General features: G+C 48.8%; 1 protein-coding gene across 1 annotated transcript; it reads left to right on the top strand.

The window, feature by feature from the left end:
- Positions 1 to 1,248: 1,248 nt before the first annotated feature.
- On the top strand, positions 1,249 to 8,577 carry LOC124682877 ((R)-mandelonitrile beta-glucosyltransferase-like). The gene is made up of 2 exons (XM_047217488.1): positions 1,249 to 1,779; positions 7,617 to 8,577. The coding sequence occupies exons 1-2, from the start codon at positions 1,287 to 1,289 to the stop codon at positions 8,543 to 8,545; spliced, it is 1,422 nt and encodes a 473-aa protein (XP_047073444.1). The 5' UTR covers positions 1,249 to 1,286; the 3' UTR covers positions 8,546 to 8,577.
- The last annotated feature ends 653 nt before the right edge of the window (positions 8,578 to 9,230 follow it).

The raw sequence follows: 9,230 nt of genomic DNA, 5'->3' as shown, positions 1-9,230 counted from the left end.
GTGATGCCACGCGTCCCGCGGCCATTGCCTTCCTCCGGCATATATAAAGAGGGCGCGTGTTCTTCTTCCTCATCTACTCCTCCAAACAAACCCTAGCCGCCACAAGCTCCACCGTAGCGCCGCCTAGCTCTTCCTGCGACGCAGCCATGCCCGCGAGGAAGTCCATGGCGGGTCCTGGTGGCCGACGAGGCGGTCAAGGCCGCTGGCCTGGGCGCCCCCGGGGCCGGGGCTGGGGCCGCCGTGGTGGAGCAGCTACGGCGCACGCTCGCCGTCGCCTGCGCCCTCCTTGTCTTCGCAGGATGACCACTGCTTCGAGTTCCTCTTTCGCATCGACGACGACCCACTCGGCATCAAGCGGCTCCCGGACAAGTTCGCCGAGTTCGTCGATGGCGTCGAGCCGGCGCACTTGCAGCTACGGGATGCCAGCTGCAATTTCTGCCGGTGGACTGTCGAGGTCTTGTTCGACTGGCAGGGCAAGATGTACCTGCACACGGGGTGGAACAAGTTCGCCTGCGACGTCGTGCTCGAGCCCGGCTGCCAGCTCACCTTCCTCTACGAGGGGGACGACGAGATGATCGCCAGCCTGCCGCAGGCACTACCACACCGGTGAATCCGGCTCGGACACCGATAGTTATAACTTAGAGTGTTCTTTCTTTGCAGCGAATATGGCTACGGGTCAGTTGAAGTCAGTAGTGAAGGTTTCTGGTTGTTCTTCCTCGGAAGAACCAACAGGGGCGTCATCACCAGCTGGATTTTCCAGTTTAGGTGACTGAGTGTACCCTACAATGTTCTTTCTTGGCAGCGAGCATACAGAAATCAGCGCAACTGATTTTTTTTTTAAATGTTTTTATTTGTGTCAGCCATGGTTCAAACTATGTATTAGATGTTTCAAACTATGTATTAATTTGTGTAAAATAATATTCCAGTATGTAATATTTGGAACTATGTTTAAATGGAGAAAAGGAAAAAAGAACAGTAAAAAAAAAACGTCCCGCTGGAACCATCCAGACGCAAATGAGCATGCCAATAACGATCATTTTAGCGTCTTAAACGGCCGCGCACGAACAATAAAATGGGTCGCGCGCCGGTGGAGATGCCCTCACGCTGTGGACCGCTCTAATATGTACCATCTGCCACACCGTGCATGCATTGATGCAAGGCGTGCCAGCTTTCGGCGCGGATGGGGACGCGTTAACTGCCTCTGCGGCTCTGCCTGCTGCCGAACGTGGAGACCACAGAACAGCTCCTGCGAAATCGTGTACCGTTTCGCTCCTGCTCGGCTGAAAATGGCGAGGCCGCACGCGGTGGTGGTGCCGCACCCGAGCTCCGGCAACATCAACCCGGCGTTGCAGCTGGCCAAGCTTCTGCACAGCCGCGGCTTGTACATCACCTTCGTCAACACCGAGGACAAACACCGGCGTGTGCAGGTGAAGGAGGGCGCAGCTGCCTTGCTCGGCCGCGACGGGTTCCGGTTCGAGGCCATCCCGGACGGTCTAGTCGAGGCTGACCGGGGCAAGAGGAAGTACGACCTCGCCCTGTCCATGGCCACCACCATCCATTGCGCGGAGCCGCTGAGGAAGCTCGTCCTGCGGCTCAACGCCACGCCGGGCGTCCCACCCGTGACATGCCTGCTACCAACCGCGCTCATGAGCTTCGCACTGGACGTGGCGCGGGAGCTAGGCATCCCGTCCATGGTGCTGTGGACATGCAGCGCTGCCGCGCTGACAGCCCAGATGAGGCTCCGGGAGCTCCAAGCAAGAGGTTACCTCCCACTCAAAGGTAACAATTTTCACACGCATAATATTGGGTTACACCCGTTTCGCTCGCTATGGACGTGTTTGTTTCAAGAATAGTGACTAAAACTACCGAAAACATGAAAATGTGTAAAGAAAGATTTACAATCTACTAACTTGGACTCCTAGCATTTGACTTCCTCAATTGGGTGCCAGTGTGCCACCGCATGCTCTTGTTATTTGATTAGATACCTACTAGAAGGCGCCCGCCGCGCCTGTCGGCGCTTGTTTGTAGGAAATCTTATTAAGCCTGGATTAGAGGCAGTCGGCGAGTAGGTGTTTTCTGGCCGGCCTCTCTTTTGTGGCAGTCACTGTTGCGTTAATTTTGGCTTGATCGATAGAGGAAGCTAGCTGTGGTGTGCAGCAGTCCAGTATGTTTGGAATCGTGTGATCTGCTCGATGGTGTGCTGAGTTAAGATGGCGGAGGATTGCTGCAGCATGGCAAGCAGAGCAAATGAGAGGCAGGGTGGATTTAGCTGTGGTAATGCTGGTAGAGATTAAGGTGGGGATGCTGTTTACTGACACATCCACCTGAACTCCAGATACATGTGTGGCCGCTGGTTATTTTGGAAGGAGATGTCGTGCCCTTTGTTCGTTTCAAGGCGTTTATTTAGTTCAGGAGAAGGGTAGGCTCACATAGCTTTTGTTGAGTGGGTGAATCGGGATGGACGTGGCCATGGATGAGGCACTGGAGGTGCAAATGTGAGGTGATGTCTATATTCAGTGGAGGGCGTAAAGCCCAAAATGGTACGAACAAGACATACGAGTTTGTATCTGAATTCAGTGGCACCGTTTATTGTAGATGCTTTGCAAACTCAAACACACAATGTATATGGTAGTACTATTCAGAGAAGATATCATAAGAGAGATCTGTACGCCAAAAGTGAGTAACTGGGTGATGTTTCTGTAGATTCTTATGCCGTATCTTGCAAAGAGGAAGCTGTAGATTTCTCTGAAAAAATGGTGAATAAACGGCTGCAACTTCTAGCTTGAACAGTTGGCTGGATACCCTTTTTTACAGTCATGAAAATTTGTAGGTCTCTATATGGGCGGGTTGCTGTAGAGCAGATGTGCCCTTGAGTTTAGTTTTTTTTGGTGATGGGAGCTCTGAAAAAGGAAAATACATTCATGTGTTTGTCGTGGAGGTAGGTAAAGCTGATCTGGATGAGCACACTCAAGTATAAGGGGACAGGTGGAGGACTGCTGTCATTTAGGCCTTCTGTCTGTACCTGACTACCGTTTGGCAAACTTATGCTTTTCTTTTTCATGACCACTCTGAGACGACCCACTCTGGACAGCTTCTTTTAATTCCCCTTCCAGGCGAGAGCAAACCCAATTGTCTTCAATCTCCAAATCCAATCCAAGAACTAATCATCTAGCTCTGCATGTTATACCATTGATATTTGATTAGATACCTATAACATGTGACAAATTTATGAGCATAAAACTTAGCACAAGTATAGTAATAATTCTAGTTTTTGATAAGATGTACCAAGAAGAAACCTTAGACTAGCCACAATGAAAATAATATCATAATTCATAAGTAAAATCATGCATGCTATGTTAGCAAAAATCTAACGTGGCACAACAATTAATGAGGAAAGAGGTGTGAGTGGTTAGATACTATATGATACCACATAAAACTAAAAAGTTAATAGCAAATACATTATGTATATATTGCATTGAGATTTTACAAAATATTAAGATCCGCCCTATGTGGCGCCTATGGTTATTTCCTCAATCTCAATATTCACCGGAAAATCAATATCTTGGACTTAGAGCATCTCCAGCCGCGTCTCCCAAAGCGCCCCCAAAGGGATTTGGAGCGCGCCGGACAAAATTTTATTCCCAGCCACGCGCCTCAAAGCCTCCTTCCGTCCAGCGCGACCTAATACGATGTACGGCACCCCGAGCCCATCCCCGCTACACAGGGGACGCTCCGGACACGTCGGACGCAACGAAAAGCGAGGCGGGGAGTGGCGGGACCGACGTGTCAGCGACACATTTAAGTTTAACCTAACCGTCGCCAACCTCGCGATGAAAGTTATTGGCGCGCAACGATGGTGCAGTTCCAGCTGAGGCGCAGCGAAGCGTCTCGTCGCGTCTAGCTCTGCGTGCCGGCGTTTATGAGCGTCACCGCTCCCCCGAATCCCTTCGGCCTATAAAAAGGGGCGCTCCTCATCGTCCCTCACACACAAACCGTAGAATCTCTCTCCCCAACCCTAGCCGCCACCATCTCAAGAGTCGACGCCATGACTGGTAGAGGTAGAGGCCGAGGTCACGGCCGTGGTCGTGGCGCGACAGAGCTGCACGCTCATCGTCGCCTGCGATGCCACCGTCTTCATCGTCGGACCTGCAGGAGGAGGAGCAAGTGTTGTTCGAGTTCGTCGTCGTCCTCAAGGGCGACCCACTCGGCATCCATAGGCTGCCGGACAAGTTCGTCGACTTCATCGCCGGCAACGAGCCGGCCACACTGCATCTGCGGGAGGCTGGCTGCGACTGCTGCCGGTGGCCGGTGGACGTGCTCTTCGATGGGCGCGGCAAGATGTACCTCCACACCGGCTGTGAGAAGTTCATGCGCTACCACGACCTCGAAGCCGACTGCGTGCTCACATTCTCCTACCTTGTCGACGCGGATATGAGCATCAAGGTGTTCAACGACACACGTTGACGCCAGCACTACCACGGTGACAGCGATGAGGAGGATGATTGAACACACCGAGTGTTGTTTCTTCGCAGCGAAAATAGGCACGGAGGTTTCTGGATGTTCTTCCCCGAAAGGACCAACAAAGCTATCATCACCAGCTGGATTTACCAGTTTGGGTGACTGGGAGTGCCTGAGAGTGTTCTTTCTTGGCAGCAAACACACGAAATCTGCGATGCCAACACTAGTTAGGTTTCCTTATTTTCCAATGTTTTAATTTGTGTCAACCATGGTTCAAACTATGTATTAGTTTGTGAAAATCATGTTCCAAACTATGTCTTAGTTTGTGTAAACCATGTTGCCAATTATGTATTAGTTTGTGGAATGTTTCTTCTCTCTATTGAAATAAAAATGGAAAAAAGAGAGAGTATTTTAATGTTCAAAAAAGTTTGGGGGTGGAGTTTGGGGGACGCGGCTGGAGAGCGACGTGCCCCAAACGCGGCACGAACAAAACACGTCCCCCAAACGCTCGATCTGGCGCCGTTTGGGGGACGCGATTGGAGATGCTCTTAGTCTCTTGGAGGTGCTCATATCGGTAGGGTGCGCATGTGTTCATATGGGCGAGTGTTTGTGCTTTGTAAACGCCTACATTGTAATGTGTTTAGCAAAAAAAAAAGTTGTATTAACCAAGCAGATGGTACAAGTTTAGAAGAAAGCCCCTAGAAACATAAGGAATTACATCATGACCATGCCTCAAGTTTACAAGGCAGACCCCGGAAGAAAAATATGAAAAAAAAATCAAGTACAGGTTCTACTTCGCCGCGGCTGAGCGACCTATAGGCCTGGGCACCCCCCACTGACATCGAGAAACATGCCACTTGGGAAAGCACCAACGAAGATGATGAAGAGCCTCTTCTGGAGTTAGAAAAGCCAAGGAAGAGCAACACTTCCTGACATGGAGTGTCTCCAATCACCGAAGATAACACGGGCACACAGGTACTGGTGTTGAGCCCTCTACCCCCCTCCACCCGCCTATCACCACGACCGCAGGACGAGAGTAGTGAGGGCCCTATATCTCCACGAATGAGCTTTACAAAAGGGGTTGAAGAAGGTGGGCCGAAACTCTCCATCTTCATTCTCTGTTGCTCCGCAAGTCGCCACCCTCCACTACCATGCCGCTGAAAGAACTCACAAGCTTCAGCAACATTGACCCCGCTGGCATGACGCCAAACTGGCACACATAACAAACTCTAAAAATACTCCTACCATAATATGGAGGAAGGGGACGGCCTCCCCTCCCCTACCATCTTCGGCTGGCTAGGCCACTGGATAGAGAGGGGAGAGGATCCGGAGCGGTGGGCGACTCTCAAGTCTGGAAGGAGGAGAGAGAAGAGGAAGGAGAAAGGAGCCATTCTCCATCATCAGTTGTAAGTTTATACTAGTAGGCTTTGGCGTGGCATTTTTTACGTTTTTTTGAAAATGCACTAAACATCCGCACTTAGCTAAATGGAGTGAATGTTCGAAAAATATATTAAATTGTTGAACTTCTTTTTTTTAGGATGTTGTGTCAAAAAATTACCGCGAGATTGGGAAAAAATCGCCATAAACACTTTTCATCCACATGTGTTGTTCATAGTTACTGTTCATAGTTACTGTAACTATTCATGGTGTCCGGTACTGTACGATAAGCACTGTTCATCGTGTGGTATTGTGTTCAGCAACTGTTCTTGCAGACTTTATATAGGTATCTATATATAGAAAAAAGTCACCACACATTTACTTTGAGCTGCCTCGAAATCTTTAGAATGGGTACGGAACCATTGTGGCGGGAACCCAACAAGTTGTGGAGGATGCATCAAACACCACACATTTGCTTTGAGTTGCCTTGAAATTCCGTAAGATGTGTGCCGAACAAGTTGATAGTACCGAATGAGTGAACTCGTGGTACTTAGTGGTTATGCTTCCTCTAACGTACCAAATCCGCGTGCTTGTAGTATAAGCGTCGTGGTTGTAGTTTACATTTAATTTTAAATAAAAACACGACGTTTATTATGGATGGGAGGGAGCATTAGACTAAGGAAGGAGCTGATATATGTATCAGAGTATTTTTCTTAGACTACTCATAGTGGGAGTAACATAGCTAGTAACATCACACATCTCAAGGCATTTTGGTGACATGGCATGCTAATAAATGAAGAAAGAGAGTGAGGTGGTAACTAGCTATGTTACCATAACATCACACACCTCAAGGCAAGATGAGTCTACAACATAATAAATGATACAATGCATGACACCACATATAAGTTACTACCCACTATGAAGGTAGTAATCTAGACTAGTAACATGGCATATGTTACTACTCCCTCCATTTTTGTTTAAAGGGCGCATCTCCAAATCACAGAATTTTCAGAATGGAAGCCAAATAAGGCGCACACAATTAATTAGGCCCAATTATTTCTCTATTTCCTTTTTCCTTCCGGAGTGTGCGTGCTTTTTTATTATTCCTTGGTGCAGTTGCGAAATCTGCACAATTCCCTCTTCACGTATGGTTACCAGATGCTATGGAAGGACCCACTCCCATTTCGGCTCTTATACACGCAGCAACTATGGTTGCTGCCGGGATTTTTCTTCTAGCTCGGCTTTTTCCTCTTTTCATATCTCTACCTTTGATAATGACTTTAATTTCTTTAGTAGGTACAATAACACTTTTCTTAGGAGCTACTTTAGCTATTGCTCAAAGAGATATTAAAAGAAGCTTAGCCTATTCTACAATGTCTCAATTGGGTTATATGATGTTAGCTCTAGGTATAGGTTCTTATCAAGCTTTGAGCTTTGTGGAAACGGCAAATTGATTGGCCGTGTAGTTTACTAAGCGTTTTTCTTGCAATTTGTTAGGCACATCTCCTTAATCACCGATGCTATTTTTACGTTTGAGGCCCATGGAATTCCTCCAATCGGCATATACCTTGGTCCCAGAGATCTTTGAGCTGCGTCCTTTTTAAAAAAATGGAGGGAGTAGTATAAGTTACTCCCCACTATGACCAGGCTTACAGAAAAATCTCACCTCGAATTCAGTGTAGCATTCCTACGTGCATTTTGCTCAGTTGGTACTCATTTTGGGCTCCTGGTCTGGGTATCACTCAGACTCGATTCACTCGCTTGTACTATTGCGTTTGCAGACGAGAGCTGCCTGACGAACGGCCACCTTGAGAGGACGGTCATCGACTGGATTCCCGGCTTGCCGCCGATCAGCCTCGGTGACATCTCCAGTGTCGTCCGCACCACTGATCCTGACGACTTTGGACTCCGATTCAGCGCCGTGGAGGCCGAAGGCTGCACCAAGGCCGGAGCCCTCATCCTCAACACCTTCGACGACCTCGAGGCCGACGTCCTCGACGCACTCCGCACCGAGTACCCGCGCATGTACACTATCGGCCCGCTTGGAAACCAATTCGGAGACGATGCCAATTCCTCCAACAGCGGCTTGAGCCTCTGGGAACAGGACACCAAGTGCCTCGCTTGGCTGGACACGCAAGAGAAAAGCACCGTCGTTTACGCCAACTTCGGCAGCCTCACGGTCGTCACAGCTGAGCAGCTCGCCGAGTTCGCGTGGGGCCTCGCGGCCAGTGGCCACCCGTTCCTCTGGTCCATCAGAGACAACCTTGTCTCAGGCGCCAGCGACGGCCTGGCTATGCTGCCGCCGGAGTTCGTCGCATCAACGGCAGGGCGGTGCTGTCTGACCACGTGGTGCCCGCAGGAGCAGGTGCTGCCGCACCCGGCCGTGGGATGCTTCCTGACGCACAGCGGGTGGAACTCCACCTGCGAGAGCATGGCGGCTGGAGTGCCCATGGTGTGCTGGCCCGGGTTCGCCGACCAGTACACAAACTGCAAGTACGCCTGCGAGGTGTGGGGCGTGGGCCTCCGGCTTGACGACCAGGTAAGGCGGGAGCAGGTTGCCGGCCATGTCAGGCAGGCGATGGAGTCCAAGGAGATGCGGAGGAATGCGGCGGGGTGGAAGGCCAAGGCTGAGGATGCCGCAGCTCCCGGTGGGTCTTCGTATGAGAACTTGCAGAGCATGGTGACGGCGCTCCGCTCTTTCAGCTCTTAATTAGCGTTACGAGTTCTAATTGATCACGCAACCTGAAACAAGCACTAGACTAGTATATGTTTCTATTTCCGTTTAAAATTGCTACTCCCTCCGATTTATATTACTTAATATTAATATATATGTATTTAGATATATTTTAATTCTAGATACATGCATTCATACTAGTGGCAAGTAATTTTTCTTTTCTTTTTTGAAACACTAGTGGCAAGTAATATTAATCGGAGAAAATAGCGGTACCTACAAATAAAGTGCATGCAAGCCTCCACTGTAACATAAAGAAAGAGCTTATTCGACTCTCTGATGTGTTTCAATTATATTCACAATATGTACTGCTTTCATGTCTGATCGCATGGATTACACCATGTATACTAGATGGATATGCGTGCTTCGTCGTGCCGTTTACACTATGTTTGACGGCCTAGATGTGTTTTCTGATGTGTGTATTCAGGCATAACACATTTTTTCTCCAATTTTCATTTCAGTGCCGTCTGTAAAAAAGAAATAGACGTGCCACGTTGGATATCCGATAGGTATCAATGGAATGTATACACTATTTGACCGTTTAGTGTGTTAGTATATATCTATCTACACAATAAATATATCGATAGCTAGCAATGCCAAATTTTACTACTCCGATCATGACATTTCTCAAGAGTTAATATTATCACAGCAAGATCATTTTCCT

The sequence above is a fragment of the Lolium rigidum genome, chromosome 1 (genome assembly GCF_022539505.1).
Source record: "Lolium rigidum isolate FL_2022 chromosome 1, APGP_CSIRO_Lrig_0.1, whole genome shotgun sequence".
In the NCBI taxonomy this organism is placed as follows: domain Eukaryota; kingdom Viridiplantae; phylum Streptophyta; class Magnoliopsida; order Poales; family Poaceae; genus Lolium; species Lolium rigidum.
Note: the sequence above shows the minus strand (reverse complement) of the source record. Positions and strands in the feature narration are given on the sequence as shown.